At 46.9% G+C, this 21,630-nt stretch overlaps 1 protein-coding gene across 1 annotated transcript; it reads left to right on the top strand.

The window, feature by feature from the left end:
* Positions 1-2,294: 2,294 nt before the first annotated feature.
* si:ch211-161c3.5 (uncharacterized protein C3orf18) lies at positions 2,295-19,935 on the top strand. Its single transcript, XM_041191116.1, has 4 exons — positions 2,295-2,543; positions 4,249-4,274; positions 18,483-18,609; positions 19,855-19,935. The coding sequence occupies exons 1-4, from the start codon at positions 2,295-2,297 to the stop codon at positions 19,933-19,935; spliced, it is 483 nt and encodes a 160-aa protein (XP_041047050.1).
* The last annotated feature ends 1,695 nt before the right edge of the window (positions 19,936-21,630 follow it).

Below are 21,630 nucleotides of genomic sequence, written 5' to 3' on the forward strand. Positions count from 1 at the left end.
CTCCTGTAGCCCTGAATTTTTTTTCTTTAGATGATTATCCAATTCCATTTTGAAAGCTCTGGTTGAATCTTGCTCCACCGCACTCGCAGCCAATGAGTTCCAGATCCTAATGGTTAACGACCGGTCCCTGGGCGAGGTCCCTCAATTTGTTATGATCCTGGATGAGATACCCCAAATTGTTATGACCCCGGGTGAGGAGGAATGAACTGACTCCCTTTCTTTATTCAACCCCCTTGGTTAATTTAAAAAGTATCCCTTCCCTCATGGATACCTTTTCCCAATCCAAATGCATTTATGTTTTACAAGGAGCCAATTTAACCAGGCTTCCTTGAGTCAAAGAAAGAGTGAGTTTATTAGTTACTAAAACATGAGAAAAAAAAATGCAATACACATAGACACAAATAAGAAGTGAGAAGTGAGTCCAAAAATAAAAGTTAAAAAAAAAAGCATGAATCAGTCTTTGGCTTGTCCATGAGGAGTAGATGGTGAAATGTTGTGGCCCTGAAGTTGGGTGATTCCGGTAGCGCTGACTTTGGCAGTTGAGCAGTTGGTTTGGAGACTCTTGGTTCTGCAGGTTAGTTGAAGGAGTTTTGGCTTTGCTGCCTTTGACCTGCTTCCAGAAATCAGAGAGAGACTTTTTAACCTGCAAGAGCAGGGATGCCTAGTGGATGTTCTTCAGCTGTGACCTTCACAGCACACACTAGCACCAAAACAAGTACACAGAGACCAAGGTTGCTGTTGGCTTTTAACCCCATTTCTTCAATATTCCTTGAAAGGAAAGACAAGCATGTCCTGTGCCTAGAAGATGCTTTCCTTCAATTCAAATCTTGTCCACAGTCTGGGATATAACTCAACAGGAGATGGTTTCTGCAGGATGTTAATCAGTTTTTTTTTTTTGCTTTGCATCTCTTCCTTTGTTGTGTCTCTGTCTGAAGGAGGCCTTGACACCTTTTTAGCTGCGACATTCCATTTTCTCTGGACTTGTTGGTCACGTGTAATCCACATAGGAATTTTCCAGCAAGTGGTTACTTTACAGACTCAGCCAGCTTTTGCTTGTAGGTCCTTTTTTAAAAAAACACACACGTCTTACTTAAAAGTCAAATATGTCCATAAATAATTCAGGGCTAGGATCTGTGGTCATGACATAATCGCTCACTGCGCAAAAATGTTTTTCCTCTTGTCACCTCTGCTTCTTTTGCCATATACCTTAAATCAGTGTCCTCTGGTTCTGGAACCTTCCTCCAAAGAGAACAATTTCTTCCCACCCTCTCGGTGCAGGTCCCTCATGATTTTGAAAACCTCTATCAAGTCTCCTCTCAACTTTCTTTCCCCTAAAGAGAATAACCCCACTCCACCTTCAATGTAATAAAACACTCCAAAGCCCTTCACAAGAACGTTATAAAACAAGATTTGGCAGTAGGACACATAAAGATGTCGGCACAGTGTCTCAAATCCAGCTATCTGAAAACTGGCAATGCCTGAAAACCGGACATGTTTTAAGCTGCCATCCCTGAATTTTAATTATTATTAGATGAGTAAAATAACTTTCCGCCATGTTTTGCTAGGTGCGGTGGCGCACCTGTCTTTTTTCTGCACTCCGAGTGACCCTTGATCTGACCCAACCTGGCCCGAGCTGCCCAACCCAACCCAGCCCAAAGCACCCGAGAGCCGAAAACCAGTACCATCCGAAATTTGGCACGGACTTAACCCCGAGGTTGCCGGCTTTGAGACACTCTCCCTGTGTTCTGGCAGATGTCCAAATGTTTTACGAAGCACCTTGAGGGCGGAGAGGAAGTTAGAGAGACAGAGGGATTTGGGGAGGGAATTCCTTTCAGGCCGAGGCAGCCGAAAGCAAGGCCACCAATTAAAATTACGGATGCTCAAGAGGTGAGAATTAGAGGAGTGCAGGTATCTCGGAGGATTGTGGGGCTGGAGAAGATTACAGAGGTAGGGAGGGGTAAGACCATGCAGGGATTTTTATTGGGGAGCCAAGTCATATAAGAAGAACCAATTCCAAAAAGGGGATTTGTACATATTGGATGGTAAGACTGAGTGCGTTCAGGCAGGCAGAAGAGGTTCGACTTTCTGGCCAAATGAGTCTCGGACTTGCATATCGAGTATTTGCTTTGGCTGGGTGAGTTATTACCTCTCTCTAAACCTATGTTTCAGGTATTTCTGGGAGTGGTGTGATGATCAGCTGGAGGCCTCACCAGAATGATACCGTTGGGATTGCGGCTCAGTGTCTATCAGGCTGAGCTGTACAAGGAGACAAGGGTCCAGAGCAACTCTGGAGGATGTCGCTGCTAATATTTAACATCAGCTACAACACATCCAACATGGCGGCCTCCTTCTTCAGCTTGACACCCGAAACGGAGCATGAAAATGTAACAGACAAGGTGGCTTTTCAGACAGTAACCATGGTGACAAATGGTACCAACACTACTGCCATTCCACCACCTAACATAGAAACTGGGAGGTCAAGTATGGGGTTGGTGCTCGTACCAGTTGGAATTATCACTATTATAGCGTTAACTGTGGCTATGGTAAGTCAGTTAATTTTTCTTGCCCTATTTCAACCTGGGAAACATGCCTGAAGAGAAAAAAGTTGCAGAACGATGGGGAAAGAGCAGGGAATGCGACTAATTGGGTAGCTCTTTCAAAGGGCCAGCACAGGAGCAATGGGCTGAATGGTTTCCTTCTGTGCTACCTCATTCTATGTATTCTTGTTTCTTCTTTTATCTTGGGCTCCCCACTCTTGCTTCCCACTTCCATTTGCCAAGTGTTACTGCCGAGTTGAGTCCCTCTGTTGATGTTTCTCATGAGTAAGTCAAAGGCAAGCAGGTAAAACCATGTCCTTTCCATGGAGCTCGTTCCCCTTTCCAGCCAGGAGGTGTACAGCTTGTTCATGATTGCCCCAAGAGTTCCGCCTAATGTTTGTATCTCACTGTGCGAGCTCAAATCTTACCAAGCCATTCCAAGACATATGGCACACTGTATCCAGAGTTACCACAACTGGCCATTCTTAAAAATAATTCCTGAAGTCGTGGGCACCTCAAGTAATGATATTGGAATACAGAGTAAAATTTCAAAATTTGGTGATGATACCAAACTTGGAGATGCGAAAAACAGTGAGGATGCTACCGATTGACTGCAATATGGCAAAGGTAGGCTAGAAGAATCGATAGATAAGTGGCAGATGGAATTTAATACTGAGAAGTGTGAGGTAATGTATTTTCTCAAAAGCGATAGTAAGAGGCAATATAGAGTTAAAGGCACTGTTCTAAAGTGTAGGCATTGACAGAGGGACCAGGGGGTTCATGTGCACCGATCTTTGAAGGTGGCAGGGCATAGTGAGAGAATAGTTAGCAAAACGTATGGGATATTGGGATTCATAAGTGCAGGTCTTGAGTACAAAAGCAGGGAAGTTTTGCTGAGCCTTTATAAGGCTCTGGTTAGGTCAGAACTAGTGTATTGCATCCAGTTCTGATCACTATGTTTTAGGAAAAATATGAGGATCCTTGAGAGGGTGCAGAGGAGATTTACCAGAATGGTTCCAGGGAGGAGTTGATTTTAATGATATGGTTAGATTGGAGAAGATGGGGTTGTTCTCCTTGGAGCAAAGGAGATTGAGGGGTGATTTGATAGAGGTGTACAAGATTATGACTTGTTTAGATAAGATAGGCAAAGAAAAGCTGTTCCCATTAGCTGATGGTACAAGAACTGGGGGACACAGATTTAAGGTTTTGGGCAGGAGATGTAGAGGGGATGTGAGGAACAGCTTTTTTACACAGTGAGTGGTAATCACAGGGGTGGTGATGATGAATGATTTCAAAAGGAAATTGGATGGATACTTGAGAGAAATACATTTTCAGGGCAACAGGGATAGAGTGGGGAGTGGGACCGATTAGATTGGTCCAAAAGCATCTACCTCTGTGCTGTAGTGACTCTAACTTAGCTGGTCATTGCTATGCCTGTTTTATGCCCATAAATTTGACACACAATGTTTAATTGAGAGAGATTAATGGCAACTCCCCACCTGAACCACAAGCCTGTCAATCTATCTTTATAGACAGTAACATACCTGGCGAATTTTCCCGCCATTTTCTGCTCTTATTTCAGATTTCCACTGTTTAGCTCTGGCTTCCGGTACACTCTCTGTTTCTGCAGTCACTCTTCAGTGTTGAATTTTTTGCCCTTCTTTTGCCGTTGCTATATTGACACTAATGAGTAATCTTTCCTTGGATTCAGGTTCTGTACATCAGGAAAAGGAAAAGGTGAGTGTTTTTGCTCTTTTTTTTAAAGTTTGGCAAAATCCTCCTGAATATTGTTCCTTTTTTTGTGCAATGAGCAGTTTTAGAGCGGGGGTGGGAGTTTAGGTTCCACAGCTGACCAACAGTCTCAACTCTGCTCATTATCAACTTGGAAGAGAGTAGCATGACGTTAACCCATGGACTGCTGACTGGTCCAATGAAATTACTTTGGGAGGAATTTTAACTCTCCAGGATGTGTTGAGGGGAGTTTAAAGATGAGAAGAAAATGGAAAAGTCATCCCAGCCCACCCCATTTCCGATTGGGTGGGTTGTAGGGTGGCAAGTCAGTCCTCCAAGTATTTCAAGGAGGCTGTATGCCTTCGTTTTAACATCAATTTTATTTTTGACACCTGCAGACTGGGTTTCCTGGGCCTTAGGAGACCCTAGCAACTGGAGGGAGATGTGGAGGGTCGGATCCATCGGTTAGTATTGGGAATTCTCTACCTCAGGCAGCAGTGGAAGCTGGATCATTGAAAGTATTCAAGGCAGAGCTAAGACAGATTTTTAATCCACAAGGGAGTCAAAGGTTATGGAGGGCAGGTAGGAAATTGGAGTTAAGGCCACAATCAGACCAGCGATGATCTTATTGAATGGTGGAGCAGGCTGAATGGGCCAAATGGGCCTATTTCTTATGTTCTTATTTTCCTCCACTCCACTGACATTGGATTAGCCCTCATTTCTCACTCCGTCTGTTGTAATATGCCTTTAAGGGTTTGTAGCATGACATCACTAGAAAGGAAGTGTGTCATGCGATCCAGGTTTAGCTTCACTTTTGCTTTTCAACAAAGCACAGATACACAGCTCTGCAGCACTGAGGTCTTCAGGCTTTATATCTCTTCATAAATCTTCCCATGTGCCTAGCCTTAATAAATAAACCGACAATGTGTTTATCCAATCTCTTATGCGCGATTGATGCCTTTATATCATTATAAAAACACAACACTCTCCACTGACGCAAGATCACTTCTCAATCCCCACTCCCTCGTTCCATTGGTGGCTATTTTCTTTCGGCCAGAAAAGTACCAGTTTGACTGTGGGAGGGTCGCAGGGATGAAAGATGGAGGCATATCAAGATCAGCCAATCCTGTCTTCAACCAATGCCAGTCCACATCCATTAAACAGCAAGGTTTACCAATAATAATCAAGAGCAGGAACCATGGCTTTTGCTTTCTCTGATTCCGCGATGCTGATTCCAGATGGACTGAGATCCTAGACCTCAACACAAACCAATGCCTATCTTGCGCACTTGCAATGCTTCAGGAGAGCACAGCAATGGTTTCTAATTTATTTCCTCATTGTGTAGCATTACAGATCTACTGGATTTCTCTCGAACTGTGAACCATTGATATAGTAGTGTGATTTGGGGCGTAAATTAATCCTTAAACTTCATTCCTGATCTTTAAGATGTCAGTAAGATTAATGAAGCTTAGAAAACTCGGAGAAGGTACATATGATAATATGGATAATATGGCCCAATATCAATCATGTTGCATCAAATAGGCTGTTCTGTACCAAGGACCTGCCTCCAGGGTTCTTGCCATCTAATTGCAGATGGACTGCTGGAGGATTGTGATGTCCCCTAACAACTTTGGTCTTCTTCCTCCAACGTTAACTCAATTGCTCCCTAATGCCCAAAATTTAGTGAGGCAGAGAGAGCTTTGTTGCCCATCCCCAATTGCCCTTGAAACAAGTGGCTTGGTAGCCCATTTCAGAGTCAACCACACTGCTGTGGATAGACCAGATGAGATACGGATGGCAGTGTTCCTTCCCTAAAAGGGATTAATAAACCAGATGGGCTTTTATGACAACTGATGGTAGTTGTTGTGGTCACCATTACCAAGACTAGCTTTATATTCCAGGTTTATTAATTGAATTTAAATTCTACTAGCTACTGTGGTGGGATTTGAACCCATGTTGCCAGAGCTTTAGCCTGGGTCTCTAGATTGCTGACTGATGGTGACATTACCACAATGCCATCCATCATCTCCCCATTACAGACATTCTGCTTGATTTATTTCAAAGCCAAGGCATTTGAAAATGGTCCCACTCGCCCATCACTTGGGTCCACTCTGACCTACTTTGGCTCCTCCAATATCTTAAATTTAAAATCCCAATTCTGGGCACTGCACTTTGGGAAGCACGTCCAGGCTTTGAAGAGGGTGTAGAGGAGATTTACTGGAATGGTACCAGGAATGAGAGACTTCAGGTACATGGAGAAACTGGAGAAGATGATTTGTTATCCTTAGAGTAGAAAGAGCTAAGAGTGGATTTGACAGAGGTGTTCGATATCATGAAGGGTTTTGACAGAGCAATAAAGGAGAAGCTGTTTCTACTGGCGGAAGGGTCAGTGATCAGGAGGCACAGATTTAAGCTAATTGACAGAGAGGGGAGATAAGGAGAATTTTTTTCGGCTGCGAGTTGGTGTGATCTGCAATGTGCTGCCTGAAAGGGTAGTGGAAGCAAATTCAGTGGTAACTTTCAAAAGGGATTTGGATAAATACTTGAAAGGAAGAAAATTACTGGGGAAAGTGCAGGGGAATGGTTGCTTGGGAATGGGAATTTGTCAGCTCTTTGAATAAAGAGCCGGTACATACCTCTTTCTGTGCTGGAAGATTCTATGATTCTTCTGTCTTTAAATCTCTCCATGGCCTCACTCCTCCCTATCTCATTAACTATTTTCAGTGCTGCAACCTTGACCAGCTACCACCCCCAGCCAAACTCTTTGTTCCTCTTCCTCTGCCCTCTCATGCATCCACCCTCGCTTTTATATACAAATCTTAAGGGACTGGACAGAGTAGATGCTGAGAAAATACTTCCCCGGCTGAAATCTCAAATATGGAGTCCTCGGCCTGGATTTTCGTCCTCGAAGCGGGTAGCGGGAGTAGGGAAATTTCCTGGCTCAGCATGCCCCCCCCACTCACCCAGCACCCACCCCCCCACCCCAGCCAGGAAAAAAGTGCCCGCACAGGCATGATTTTCATTCTAGGGGGTGGGGTTGGTGGGGGTGGGGGGATTGAGGGGTGATGGGGAATGTGATGACTGGTGGTGGTGGGAATGTCAGGAGTCGGGCCTGTAACTCCTGGAAAGAATTCGGAAGCAGCCACAGGGGCAGCCAGGTACAGAGGAGGACTGTTTTAAAAGGCCCATCTCGGTGCTGTGGGACTTTGTCCCAGTTAAAATAAAAAGAGGAAGGCCCTCTAACCCTTACCCCTCACACCTCCTGATCTCCATACACTCTCCATTCCCCATCCATACACTCCACCCACCCTCTCATACCTTCCGTGCCAAGCTATGCCCCTCCACCCACCCCTACATGGCCCGTTATACCCTCCACGCTAAGATGTTACAATTCCATGCCCTTTAACTCAAAATACACTCTGTGTAGAGACAGTTAACCCTATAGTGGCAATAAATGTCTCTAAAAAAGCTTTAAAAAAACAGCCAGGCATTCATAAAAATTGCTTTCACTACACCCCAATAAAAGTGTCAATCATCCTGAACCTTTAAAGTATCAATAGCAGAAATTGCAAGCACTTGAAACCTCTTTATCTTGTGTGAATAAGCATTATGAGATTGACAGAAGAGATCAGAGACCCAGAGCTGTCAATCAAGCAATGTTTTCCCTGTAACCCAGTTGTTTCAGATTTTAATGGATTTCTGGGCTCTCAGGCAAGCCTCATTATGCGTTTTTAAAAGCTTTTTTAACACATCCTATTGTCACTCGAGGGGTCATTGGTTCAATACGGAATGTACAGTGGGTGAATGGGCATTGACGTGCCAGAGCTCGGCATGGAAAGTATGGGGGCCCTGGGTAGTGGGTAGAGGGGCATAGCTTGGCATAGAGGATATTAAGGGCCAAGGTGGGTGGGTGGGGGGCGTAGCTTGGCATGGGTAAGATCTTTTCAACTTATCTTTCAAAAGGTTCCCTCATCCAGACTATGGTTCACAGCACCTCTGACTTTTTGAAAACTGGGCCCAACTCCAAGAAAATTGTGGAGAACTAGGACATGTCTAACCCCACCAATGGATTCGGCCAGGTTGGGAGTGCAGGGTGCGGGCTTGTGACCTGACCCAGTCTGCACACTCAAACAGCAATGCTGTAAATCAGGAAGCCCGGGAATGGGGGTCAAGGATCTCGGAATTGGGTCCCGGCCGTCATTTCCACCCCTCCACAGAACCTCCCTGACTCCATAAAAATCCAGCCCCGATTCTCAGAGTAAGGGGTCGGCCATTTTGGACCGAGGTGAACGACTTCTTCAGACATAGGGGTTGTGAACCTTTGGAATTCTCTAAGCCAGAGAGCTGTGGATGCTCAGTCATGGAGGGAGGTCAATAGATTTTTCTGAGCTAACAAAATTAAGGAATATGGGATAATGCAGGAAGGCAGAGCTGAGGTGGAAGATCAGCCATAGTCCTGTTGAATGGTGCAACCAGCTCAAAGGTCTGAAATCCAACTTTGTTTTCCTGAGCTTTTATGTTCTTAAGTCTAACGTAGGCAGTCACTTATGTCCCACACTCTGAAAATCCTCCCTAAACCCCTGCATCTCTCTATCTCCTTCTCCTCTTTTAAGACCCTTCTTGTAACCTCACTTGTTTGTCCAAACATTTAGTCACCTCTCCTGACATCTCCTCCTGCGCCTCAGCATCCATATTTTCCCCTCAAGCCTCTGTGAAGCAGGGTGGGGGTGGGAGCTTTCCCTGGGGTGGTGGGGTGGGAAGGATCATGGATTAACACATAAACTTACAGGGTGCACATGCCCAGCCAAATATGCCACACCCCCCCCCACCCCGAGTAAGATGTGGAAAAGCTGCACGTAACCCTGAATCCAGTTCTGACTCTTTTTTTGAGCTGGCACGAATGCAAGTTGTTCTAACTTTTGTTCTTGTCTTTGCCACTGTCACCACATGGAAACCTTCTAGATTAGATAAGGTTGATCCGGGAGAATACTTTCAATGAGGCTTCAAACACCAGGCAGCACAAACTGAAACCAAAGAAGTTTGCAGTGAGGAAGGAAACAAGGTGAAACTTTCTTCATCCAGAATATAACGGAGCTTCAGGATTGCCAGGAGCACAGCAGGCATGGGTTCAAGGGACAATTTTTCAGACGAGGAATGGAGATCGTGGTGAAAGAATGGGGAGGCTGGTCAATGGAAAGGCAATAAGATTGTTGGGCTGAATGCTTGTTTTTCCATTCCTAGAATGTATCAGCTGTGGCACACTGGGTAACACTCTTGCCTCTGAGTCAGAAGGGTGCGGGTTTAAACTCTACTCCGGAGACTTGAGCGCACACTCCAGGTTGATACTTCCAGTGCATCGGGAGATGCCGCCTTTTGCGTGAGATGTTGAACCAAGGCTCCATCGACCTTCTCAGTGGGTGGAAAAGATCCCAAGGCTTTATTTCCATAGAACCATGGAACCATAGAAAAGTTACAGCGCAGAAAGAGGCCATTCAGCCCGTCATGTCTGCGCCAGCCAGAAAAAGACACTCGCCGCTCATTTTAATCCCACTTGCCAGCACCTGGTCTGTAGCCTAGCAGGTTACAGTGCTTCTGATGCAGATCTAAGTACCTTTTAAATGAGTTGAGCATTTCAGCCTCAAACACTGATTTAGACAGTGAATTCCAGATGCCCACCACCCTCTGCATGAAAAGGTTTTTCCGCATGTCCCTGCTAATCCTTCTACCACTCGCCTTAAATCTATGTCCTCTGGTAAGTGACCCCTCAGCTAGGGGGGAAACAGGTTTTTACTGTCTACCCTATCCAGGCCCCTTATAATTTTGTACACCTCAATTAGGTCAACCCTCAGCCTCCACTGTTCTAAGGAAAACAACTCTAGCCTATCCAATCTTTCCTCGTAGCTGCAATTTTCAAGCCCTGGCAGCATTTCAAAGGAGAGCAGGGTAATTCTCCTGGTGTCCTGGGCCAATATTTACCTCTCAAACAACACCACTGAAAGCAGGTTATCTGGTCAAGTATTACATTGCTGTTTGTGGGAGCTTGCTGTGCATAAATTGACTGTCGCGATTCCTACAGCGGAACAGTGACCACACTTCAAAAGCACTTTGGCTGTCAATCACTTTGGTATGTCGTTGAGGTGCTATATATCTGAACAGTATGCTGTTCTTGTTCAGGCCCAAGAAGCAACAGTATTTCCTGTCCAAGACCATCCCCTGGTAGCCAGGGGAGGGAATATATGAATGGCTGCAGGTTTAACTGCAGGGCCTCTGAGGTCAGGTCCCTCTGACTGTTGAAGGAGTTCAGTCGTTTGAAGGCCTTAATTGCTAAACAAGAATCCTGCAGGATGAGGTAGAATAGGGCTTACCTTCCCTTCTCCAGCAAGGACACAGGCCAAACTCCATCTTCCCTATGGAAAGCCCAGGAGAATGAATAGTAGGGTTGCCAACCCTCCATGACTGAATATGGGAAAAATCTGTTTGACTGACAGTCAAGAATCGTCCAATCTGGTAAGGAGGAGTCTGTTCGCTTTCTAATTGGCTATGGGAGGCCGGGGCCTGTAGGATGGACATGTCAGATGACCACTGGCAGAAGAATGTGGGGGTGAGGCACTGGGAGGCAGGAGGACATGTGATGGAACCTCCAAGCACAGTTGGCAACTCTAATCTACAATGGATGTGGATTTTTAAAAAATTCATTCATGGGATGTGAACACTGCTGGCAAGGCCAGAATTTATTGCCCATCCCTAATTGCCCTTGAGAAGGTGGTGGTAAGCTGCCTTTTTGAACTGCTGCAGTCCATGTGCTGCAGGCACACCCACAATGCCATTAATGAGGGAGTTCCAGGATTTTGACCCAGCGACAGTGAAGGAACGGCGATATAGCTCCAAGTCAGGATGGTGTGTGGCTTGGAGGGGAGCTTGCAGATGGTTGAGTTCAAATACATCTGCTGCCCCTTGACCTTCTAGGTGAAGAGACAACTGTGGGTTTGGTAGGTGTTGTCAAAGGATCTTTGGCAAGTTGTTGCAGTTCATCTTGTAGCTGGTACACACTGCTGCCACTTTGCATTGTGAGGGAGTGAATTTTTAAGGTGGTGGATGGGATGCCAATCAAATGGGCTGCCATGTCCTGGATGTGTTAAACTTCTTAAGTGTTGTTGGAGCTGTGCTCATCCAGACCATTAGAAAATATTCCATCACACTCCTGACTTGTGCCTTGTAGCTGGTGGACAGGTTTTGGGGAGGCAGGACTTGTTGCAGCCTCTGACCAATTGTAACCACAGTATAGGGGGGGTGGAATTCAGCGATGGTAGTGCGGCTGAACATCAAGAAGAGGTGGTCAGATTCTCTCGCCTTGGAGATGGTCATTGCTTGGCACTTGTGTGGCACAAATGTTGCTTGCCACTTGTCAGCCTAAGCCTGGATATTGTCCAGATCTTGTTGCACGTTGGCATGGAGATTGAGAAAAGAAATCTGCACCTCTTTCCCCTGGCACGTTGTGCCCAGGGAATTGGGTAAATGGCTCTGGAATAACAAAGGAAAATCAACTTCCTCATAACCAAGCAGAGAAGTGAGCCCAACATAGCCAGCTGAGTTCATCTGGCAGCTGAAGCTGGGATTAAAACTCCAGCCTTTTGATTAGGTTGTCCCAAGGATCTAAAAGTAAAGCTCATACTCTCATCAGTATTGCATTTCCACCCACTATTCTCTCCATCTGTTGCTGCACAAAATAAATGTCTTTTGTAAGGTAGTTTGATATGAATGGTGGGCCTTTATTAAAACCAGATCTCTTTCTGAGATATTTATTTCCCTTATGCTGTGGTTAAAGATGGATTTAGCATTGGCCAGGCTCTGGTTTTTAACGTCTCATTCACAAACGGTACTGGCAGGATATCCTAAGGGTCTCGAGGCCGGCTCACCTCCAACTGAAATAGTGCAGCTGGCTCTTGGTTTCTCTGCGACCCGTGACAAGCAGAGGCTTCAGTGAATGACACATCCTCGTCCCTGGTGTCCTGTGGTTTGCAGAGTTTGCTTTGCCGAGGTGACATTTGCTTCCACAGGACCATCAACCGCAGAAACCACCGTGACTTGTGGCTGGCCCCCGGTTTCTTCTCCCCTTCCTCCCTGTGAATCCATTCATTAAACTGCGGACAAGTGCTGGCCAAGATAAGAGAGGGAGAGGGCGTGGCCACCTACACTTCCTCGGGCTGGAGCCTAGTGCCACCCCCCACTCCCCTCCTCACCCCCCTCCCCCCCACCCCACCGCCCACTCCGTCCCCCTCCATTCATGAACATACATCATTCTAGATGAAAGGAGAAGCTTTAAACCTTTCCGCTGCTAAAATTAGGGCTGGAAGTCAAGACTTCAAAAACAGCAAATGTGGGACCGTTCAAAGATCATTCTCATTTCTTAACACTTTAAATCCTGATTCTAACTGCTGGCGAGAGTCGTGTGGCTGATGGGGTGGGAGATTGTGGCGGTGGGGGGCGGTGGGTGGGGGGGGTGCGACAGGAAGGTGGAGATCCAACTGAGTGGTCCTTTACCCAGGCTCCCACTCACGATGCTGAAGAGCCACAGCGAGCCATCGCTGGTCGGCGCCTAGCTAGACCCGGGGTCTATAGGCAGCGCTTGTCATTCCTGCAGATGGCCAAGAACCAGTGTTGGCAAAGGCTGCGCATGAACAGGGAACTTGTCGGTCACATCTGCCACCTGCTGCAGGATTTGGCGCCCCGAGGACATGGAGGGCATCCACTGCCAGTGGCCATGAAAGTGACCGCGACGCTCAATTTCCACGCCAGTGGCTCCTTTCAGGGCTCCACAGGTGACCTCTGTACGAACTCACAAGCCTCCATCCACAAATGCATCCAGGAGGTCATGGATACCATCTTCGCGAGGGCCCACAACTTTGTGCATTTTGCCCGGGATCAGCGCACATACCCTCTGTGATAAGGCTCCTGTCATGGAGAAGCAGCGATGCCCATAGTCCCTACATTCCAGGAGGATGATGACGACATGCAGAGGGGACTCTCTACAGACCGTCACATAGTTTATGTGAATGTCTGACTCTGTCAGGCTGGTTGGTACCTCACTTGCTCTCTGTGAACAGGGTCATATCGTGGAGATGCAGCGGGGAAACTTTAACTTCTCCTGATCCTATGGCATCCTGCGTGAGCTGAACCCTTCAGGATCACACTGTCACCGGACACAGATGCTGGTGAGACGTGGGCCAGCTGAGAGCACACAGAGAGAAAGATGGAACTCTGTGCCACCGGCCCAGGACATTCTGGCAGCAATGATAAGCCCCATCGAGGTACAGGCATGACTGATGTGACCAGTGACTGTGAAGGCGCAGCATCAGTGTGCTGGGAAGTTTGTACAAAACACAGGGAAGAGGCCCTGGACTGAGACACCTGCCTTTATCTTGTGCAGGGTCCAAGATTTCACATCTGACTGACACGGACCCTGCTCATCTGAACAGGAGCCATAGGCAGGGAGACATTCTTGCGAGTTTATTTATAATAGTGAACATTATATACAAGTGATTAACACCCGTGTCCAGTCTGTGCAGCTACATCTTCTTAACCTTCCTAACCCTGCCACTACAGCTTGGTGCTCCCCCAACATCCACAGCGGAGGTGGAGGCTGCCTGCTGACTGCTATCCCCTGTCTGTGATGACCTTGACGGGTGTCTTCTAGATGGCTGAGAGCTGGAGGGCCTCGGCCTGCTTTCAGGGCCCTGCTGTGTGGCGGTAGTACCTCCTCGGCCTGTAGAGCTGGAGCTGCTGGGGTCAGAGGAAGAGGGGATTTGGATGGGCTGGACACTCCCGGAGTCACCTGTGCAGATGGCCCCGGGGTGTGCACATGTTGATCCTCCTCCCTATGGGTAGCCGAGGGCCCCTGGCTCACTTCTTGAAGGGAAGAGGAAGCTGGAGTGAGATCGAGCTGCCCCGCTCCCCTCTCCCGTTGACAGTGTTGGAGGCCAACAATGGCATAAGCGATGGAGTTCAGCCTGCACAGCAGTGCAGGACCAAGGTCTCCATTATGGCTACCATCCTGCCAATGTTGACCTTTGTGTGTGGGCATGACAACACTGTCACCTCAGACTGAAGGCGGATGGACACCTCCACCATGCCTTGCAATCTGAAGAGTGCAGCTGCCACCCCTTCCTGCTGTTCCCGTTATTGTTGCTGAGGCTCCAACAACTGATTGAGGACCGACTCAGCAGATTCCTTGCCTCCAGCGGTCCTCTGAATGCTGACGACCTCGGGTGTCCCTGCCTCCGCCTGCTGTGGAACAGGTTGTGTGCTGTGCTCACTAGACAGTGAACCTGAGCCTGCTGTATATGTAGGTCCCATCGAGGTGTGTATCGCTGTGTTGGTGGAGGACGTGGGTGAGCACTGTGACAGGTCTTCCAGGGTGCTCTCTCAGTGTCCTCATCCGAGTAGCTGTCGTCACTGGAGTCGGGGCCAAGGTTGCCTGAGGGCGACTTGGCAGATACGCCTATGAGAGAAAGCGGAGATTATAGTGCATGGCCGCTGCGGTACACGGAACAGTGGACTCACAGTTGAGCTGCCAGAGGGATGATCTGGTGCATGATCCTCACTTGGGTGCCTGGCGCCGACCTCACCTTCGCCACAGGAATGGTCCACTTCCCCTCCGGCCAGCTCTAATACGTGATCTTCGAAGGTAGTTGAGGACCTTTATGTTCGGCACTCCACTCCTGCACTGGGTCCTCCCCCTTTTATTGTGCGCGACCTTGTCCTGCACAAAGATTGATGGAGAGAGTGTGAGTAAGGCGCATTTCCAGCCAAATGAGCAGGATGCCAGGCGTGCGTGTGTGCTGAGTTGGAGCCATGGGCGGGTTGAGGGGGTGATTCCCAGAGGAGATGAGGCCAGATGGAGATGTGAGGGTGTGTGTGAGAGAGTGAGTGATGATGCCACTTGAGCTGGCAGTGAGTGATGTGTGATGGGCATGTGAGTTTAGAATGATAAGATGGTTGACTCACCCTGGTGGCACGGGTGAGATCGTTCATCCTCTTTCTGCACTAGGTGGCCAACTTCTTGTGGGCAGTGTTGGCACTGACCACCGCTGCCACCGCCTCTCAAGCCGGATTGGTGATGTTGCTGTCCCTGCTGCAGCCAGAGTGGGGGTAGAAGACATTATGGAGGGCCTCCGTGGCATCCAAAAGACCTTCCAGGATGTGTTACTGAATCGGAAGGCTGCAGCCTTCTTGCCTTTCTGGGCCCATCTTCTGTGCAGCAGTCCTGGGCTGGAAGCACTGAGGGGTGTGCACGCGGCTGCACTTTAAATATGACACCCGGCTTGAGGAAGCAGCAAGGTGATGTCATGGCAGGTAAATCGGAAATGACGTGCTTCCTGGGAATGCATGAATAATGAGGCAGGATTGGAAAGCCGCCATTGCAGCCAGCAGGTAGAAAGTCCTTTCTCCCTCCTGCTACTGCAATTAGAGCAAACCTGGGACGAATCCACCCTATCTGTCTTGCCCACTCTCATACCCACTCCTGCCAGGATTGAATGTTCCGCATGTTAACTCGTTTTCAATAAAAGCCCGATTGGATAGAAGAATAAAAGAGGGAGAAGAGCAGAAGAGAAGGGAGAGGGAGAAAGAGAAGCAGATGAGGAAGGAAACAGAGAGAGAAGTAGCAGTATGAAAATGACAAGGCAGGTAAGGGAGAGTGCCTGACCTCTACCATGTGAGATACCACATTATATAGCCATACATTCAGGCTATCAGCTATCCCACTCAAGCATTGCAACACCATGAACAACATCATGGGAGAATCAACACAGACCAGGGATTGGCCCTGGGACTTTCCTATAGTGTATAGTATCAATTGACACTGATTTTGAAGGTTGCAGGTTCAAATCCAAACCCAACACTCAAGCACAAAATCAAGGGCAACTTGTGCTTAAACAGCTTAGCACTTTTATTAAAATGGCAAACAGAGGGGATTTTGTGATCAACACGTGACTTTTAGTACTAAAATTGCCTAAATAGCTCTTTGTTACATTATCCGTTTGTCACCCATTGACAAAGAGGGGTGGGCGATACACGAAATGTAGAGTTGATCTTATTGAATATTGGGTCAGTAGGAAGTGCTGGCCATAAGTGAGATTGATATTTCACTTTTTTTAAATTCATTCACGGGATGTGGGCTTTGCTGGCTGGGCCAGCATTTATTGTCCATCCCTAGTTGCCCTTGAGAGGGTGGTGACGAGCGGCCTTCTTGAACGCTGCAGTCCATGTGGTGTAGATACACCCATAGTGCTGTTAGGAAGGGAGTTCCGGGATTTTGACCCAGCAACAGCGAAGGAACATTGATATATGAGTGGCTTGGAGGGGAACTTCCAGGTGATGGTGTTCTCATGTGTATGCTGCCCTTGTCCTTCTAGATGGTAGCGGTCGTGGGTTTGGAAGGCACTGTCGAAGGAGTCTTGATATATTCCTGCAGCGCGTGCTGGAACGTGCTGATGGGATTTATAAAGGTTAGAAGGTCAGCAGCAGGAAGGGCTCGCTGTTCAGTGCAAAATTCCATTACTCTCATTTTAAAGATGCTTTGGACCAGCTTCAAGAGCTCTAGTTATTTCTGTGGCTACCTCTCTGACCTAGATCCCTGCCAAAGTCAAGGGTTTAGTCTCAGAGCTTCCTATGAATGCTGTCTGCCAGCACAAAGTTCAGCTCGAACAGTACTTAATCAGACCACTGGATGGAGTACTACACAGATGGAAAGAAAGATCTTGCATTTATCTAGCGCCTTGTTAGGTCTATGCAATGTCACTAAGTGCTTCAAGTCCAATGAAAGAAAAAAGAAAGAATCGCTTTTATATAGCAATTTTCACGATCACCAGATATCTCGAAGCGCTTTATCGCTAATGAAGTACTTTTTAAAGTGTACTCAGCCTTATGATGTAGGAAACGCAGCAGCCAATTTGCACACAGCAAGCTCCCACAAACAGCAGAGTGATATTGACCAGTTAAGCTGTTGTGATGTTGATTGAGGGATAAATATTGTCTCGGACACCAGGGAGAAGTCCCCTGCTCTTCTTCAAAATAGTGCCATGGGATCTTTTATATCCAACCAAGCAGGCAAACAGGGTTTGGGTTTAATGTCTTGTAGCACCACCTACAGTGCAGCACTCCCTCAGTGCAGCACTGATTTTTGCACTCAAGTCCTGGAGTGGGACTTGAACCCAGGAAACTGGAGACACAAAGGCAAGAGTGTTAGCCATCAAGCCATGCCTGACAATGCATGACCATTGAGGCCCTGTTATGTAGGCAAATATACAGGTTATACTGAAAGGGAATGATTGATAAAGAAAAGGAAAGAGAGAAAGGAAACTGAAAAAGAAATATGGAAGAAAAGAGAAAAAAACCCAAAACCTGCACTGAGTAAAGTGTCTATAAATGTCCCAAAGTGTCTTATAGCCTATGATGTACTTCTTAAGTGCAGGTAATTCCTAAATGTAGTGATGTCTCCATTTTGAGAGCTGCTTTCCTCATGGGTCAGTGTGACTAAGCAAGTACAGAAGCTAATGGGGTCTGGACCATCCTAATATCGCAGGGATGTATCTGATGGTTAAACAACTTGTAAAAAGAAAGCATGAAATGTAGAAGTTAAAAGGTCAGTATTATTCTCCTCCCACTTTCTCTCCCCATAACGTGTGGGCCCTGCAGTCAGCTTGATTGCACGGCTGCCAGCTCTCCCCCAGCACCTCGCCTTAATGGACACTCTTCATCTGGAAGCCTAAACAGGGAGTGTCAGTAGGCTGGTCAACACTGAAGGGTGTCCTAACTGCCCGACTCTGTCTTCACCCCAGGTAAGTATGTGACAGAGGCCTTTAGACAACGGACAAGAGCTGGAATAGTGCCCGGTTTCCTCTCACCTTCGACTGGGGGATTGATGCCAATTGTAGTGCCTCTGTGATTTAGCGGTTCGATTGGATAATAGAGCGTAAATCAGCAAACAAACTGGACTGTAGAGTTCACCTCCAGAGTCTTATGCTAATTAACTAATGAAGGGCCTGAGGTTGACACTTGATACAAAAATCCAAGTACCTTTTGAAAGGGTGACCATTAAAATGCCAGTATGTGCATGTGATTCTTCAGATTTCTTTGTGGCACTGGAGGGACTGTCAGCTTTTGAGAAACTGTCTTTAAAAGGTGCATTTCTGTTATATTTTGCCCACCCATTAGGCTGGAAAAGCTACGTCACCAGCTTATGCCAATGTACAACTTTGACCCTGGTGAGGAGCAGGACGAGCTAGAGCAGGAGCTACTCGATCACGGCCGTGAGACAGCTTCGCAGGCATCCCAGAGCAAGGTAAGGTGGCATGAAAAGAAAGAATCTATCTCCGGCACCCTTTACATGACATGTGCCAGTCAGTGAGGGTATCTACTCTTTATTTTCATCATATTACTTCTTCTGAAGGTACCCCTGGCTGTTAGGGCATGATCAGTGGCTGCAGCCTGGCACCATCTCAGTGGTCATTCCCCATGTGTGTGAGGCTTAGCAGGGAGGGTTGTCAATGAGGGTTGGCAGTGAGGGTTGGCGTGTGGGTTGGCAGTGACCATCAGCAGTGAGGATTGGCAGCATGGTTTAGCAGCATAGGTTGATATTGAGGGTGGGCAGTGTGGGTTAACAGTGAAGGTTGGCAGTGAGGGTTAACAGTGAGGGTTGGCAGTGAGGGTTGGCAATGAGGGTTAATGGTGAGTGTGACAGTGATGATTGACAATGAGGATTGACAGTGAGGATTAACAGTGAGATTTAATGGTGAAGGTGACAGTGAGGGTTAACAGTCTATTCAGTTAGTGAGATGTGCCATAGTCAACCCCGTAATCAGACTAGCTGAAACGCCCATTTTTGATAAAGCCACAATGCCTTTGCTTGATAGGGTGAAATGAGTGTTAGAGAATTGGCCACCACTTTAATCCCTCCTGATATTGAGTGAAGTCATTGGAGATAAAAATCGAGATGGATGTAAAGTGGGTAGGGCCCATTCACAATCACCCGATTGGGACTATCATCCATGGGAAGGGTGAGGTCATTCATTTGGGACATATATAGAACCTAATATCCAAGGAACTAGGAACAGTGCCGGAGCAGTGAGATTTAGAGGTTGAAGCACAGGAATGGTTGAGACATGAGGGGCTGAATAACATGCTACTGTTCCTGCATTCCTAAAGTTAAAATCTACCCCAATGAGTATATATTGCAGGGGTAATTAAGGTCCCATCTCTACATAATGGCTGGCCGTGGAACATTGAACATTCCAGTTGTCAGCTTGCTGAGGTGGGCACTTCACGGTTGGATTTTGTTGTGAATTTGCAGGTAAAAGCTTGAAATGCAAATGCAACAAATAACATTTAAAATGGCCACTTCACTGCTTCCTCAATATTGGAAATGGTTGAACATGAGGAGGGTGAAACTTCCCATACATTTTAAGAGTTAACAAAAAATGTATGGAGTCTGCCAGAGTGACTATCAATCAGAAAATCCAGTGGAGGCAGTGGAGGGGCGAATTTGACTCGTTGCTAAGTGACTCATTTCCATGTTCCATTCTCCTAGATTCTGATGCCAAGTCAAGGATCCTTGCAGAGGCCCAGCAGACTTGTGTTCACTGATGTGGCCAATGCCATTCATGCCTGAGCATTACTGAATTCGGCTTCAAGCTCCAACTGAGAGGGACAATATGTGCATGGTCGTGTGATGTACTTCCAGTCATATATACATTCCTATATATGGCCTGTCCACCCCCCACCAGATCTCCAAGTCGTTGGTCACTCTTAGTCACTTTGGGTAACTTCCATATGCACATTGCAAGAGAAAGGTTTGTTCTGGACAGGGAGGGAGAGGGCAGATCGGAAATCTTCTGGTGGTTTGGGATTTACAATGAGGGTGAATGGAACAGTGAATCATGCTTATTAGTCTGTTACTGAATTAATTTGTTTTTGTGAATCCCATTCATTTCCTTTTGAGACACTGGACTGAATTTTGAGGGCCCTCGCTTGGTGGAAAAGAGGTGCTAGCCATTTGGGCCCTTCCTTCCCTGCCATCACCCCCAAAAATCGCAGGAGAAAGATTCACACTCCCGTTCACTCTTAATGTGGCAATCCTCCCATCCCACATCCTGAGCCCACCGCTGGTCGGATGGAATGCCTCGCTGAGGTCCATCTAAAGTGCAAACAGGGCGCCCTACGACGGACAAATGAACCCTGTTGGCCCCCCACTCCCCACCCATAGCAGAGGATTGGACTGGGCTTAAGCCGCACACAACCATATAAAGATGAAGATTTCACATTCTTTTTTGTGGGGGCTTCTGCAGACACTACAGAAATACTGAGGGCTCCTGCCTTGCCCTCCCCTCTCCATTCTGCCCCAGGTTGTCCTAAGGGGCAGGGAGGTGGATTTGGGTACAGGGTGTGCTAATGCAGAGGTCTCACTACTGCCAGAAGGTCAATTTCAAAGTAAAAACCGCACCTTTTTAAGGTTAAGCTAACACCGCTTGACATTTAGCTGCCGTTTAGTATTTATTGGCCAATTTTACTGCTGCACGTTAAACATTAGGGGCAACGCCCGCCAGTCACACATGTATCTGGAAATTGTGGGCATAATGTAGCAGCACTCTCATCCCTGAGTCAAAAGAGCAGGGGTTCAAATCCCACTCCAGAACTTGAGCACAAAATCTAGGCCTACTAAGGGATTGCTGCAGTGTTGGAGTTTCTGTCTTTCGGATGAGACATTGAACCAATGCCCTGTCTGCCCTTGCAGATGGACATAAAAGATCCCATGGCACTATCTTAAAGAAGATCAGGGGAGTTCCCCCTGGTATTTATCCCTCAACTAACATCATGAAAACAGATTATTTGGTTATTATCACATTGCTGTTTGTGGGAGCTTGCTGTGTGCAAATTGGCTGCTGCAGTACAATTCCTACAATATAATGGTGACTACATTTCAAAGCACTTTGGGATGTTCTGAGTTCATGTTATGTGCTATGTAAATGGAAGTTCATTCTTTGCTATGTAAGAACCTATCCTTTCCTGTTGGTTGATTTACTGAGCTAGATTTCAGGGTGTCTCTCCAAAATGATGGAAACTCGTTTGAAATAAATGTGAAGCAATGTGAGGGTGTACTGAGAAGCCACAAAACCAGGACCACATCCAAATGACTCTGCCACTCCTTCCCATTTAGATCCCTAGCCTCTATTATTAGTGTCTCATTGCAGGTGAAGCTACTTTCATGCACCCTATTTACAAATTAACTGTATTTTATTTTTTCACTGTGAAAGTTGAAAGATGTTCATGCACCACAGATTATTTGTTGCATGTTTTAATTGCTACT

Source organism: Carcharodon carcharias, chromosome 7, assembly GCF_017639515.1.
Source record: "Carcharodon carcharias isolate sCarCar2 chromosome 7, sCarCar2.pri, whole genome shotgun sequence".
Classification (NCBI taxonomy): domain Eukaryota; kingdom Metazoa; phylum Chordata; class Chondrichthyes; order Lamniformes; family Lamnidae; genus Carcharodon; species Carcharodon carcharias.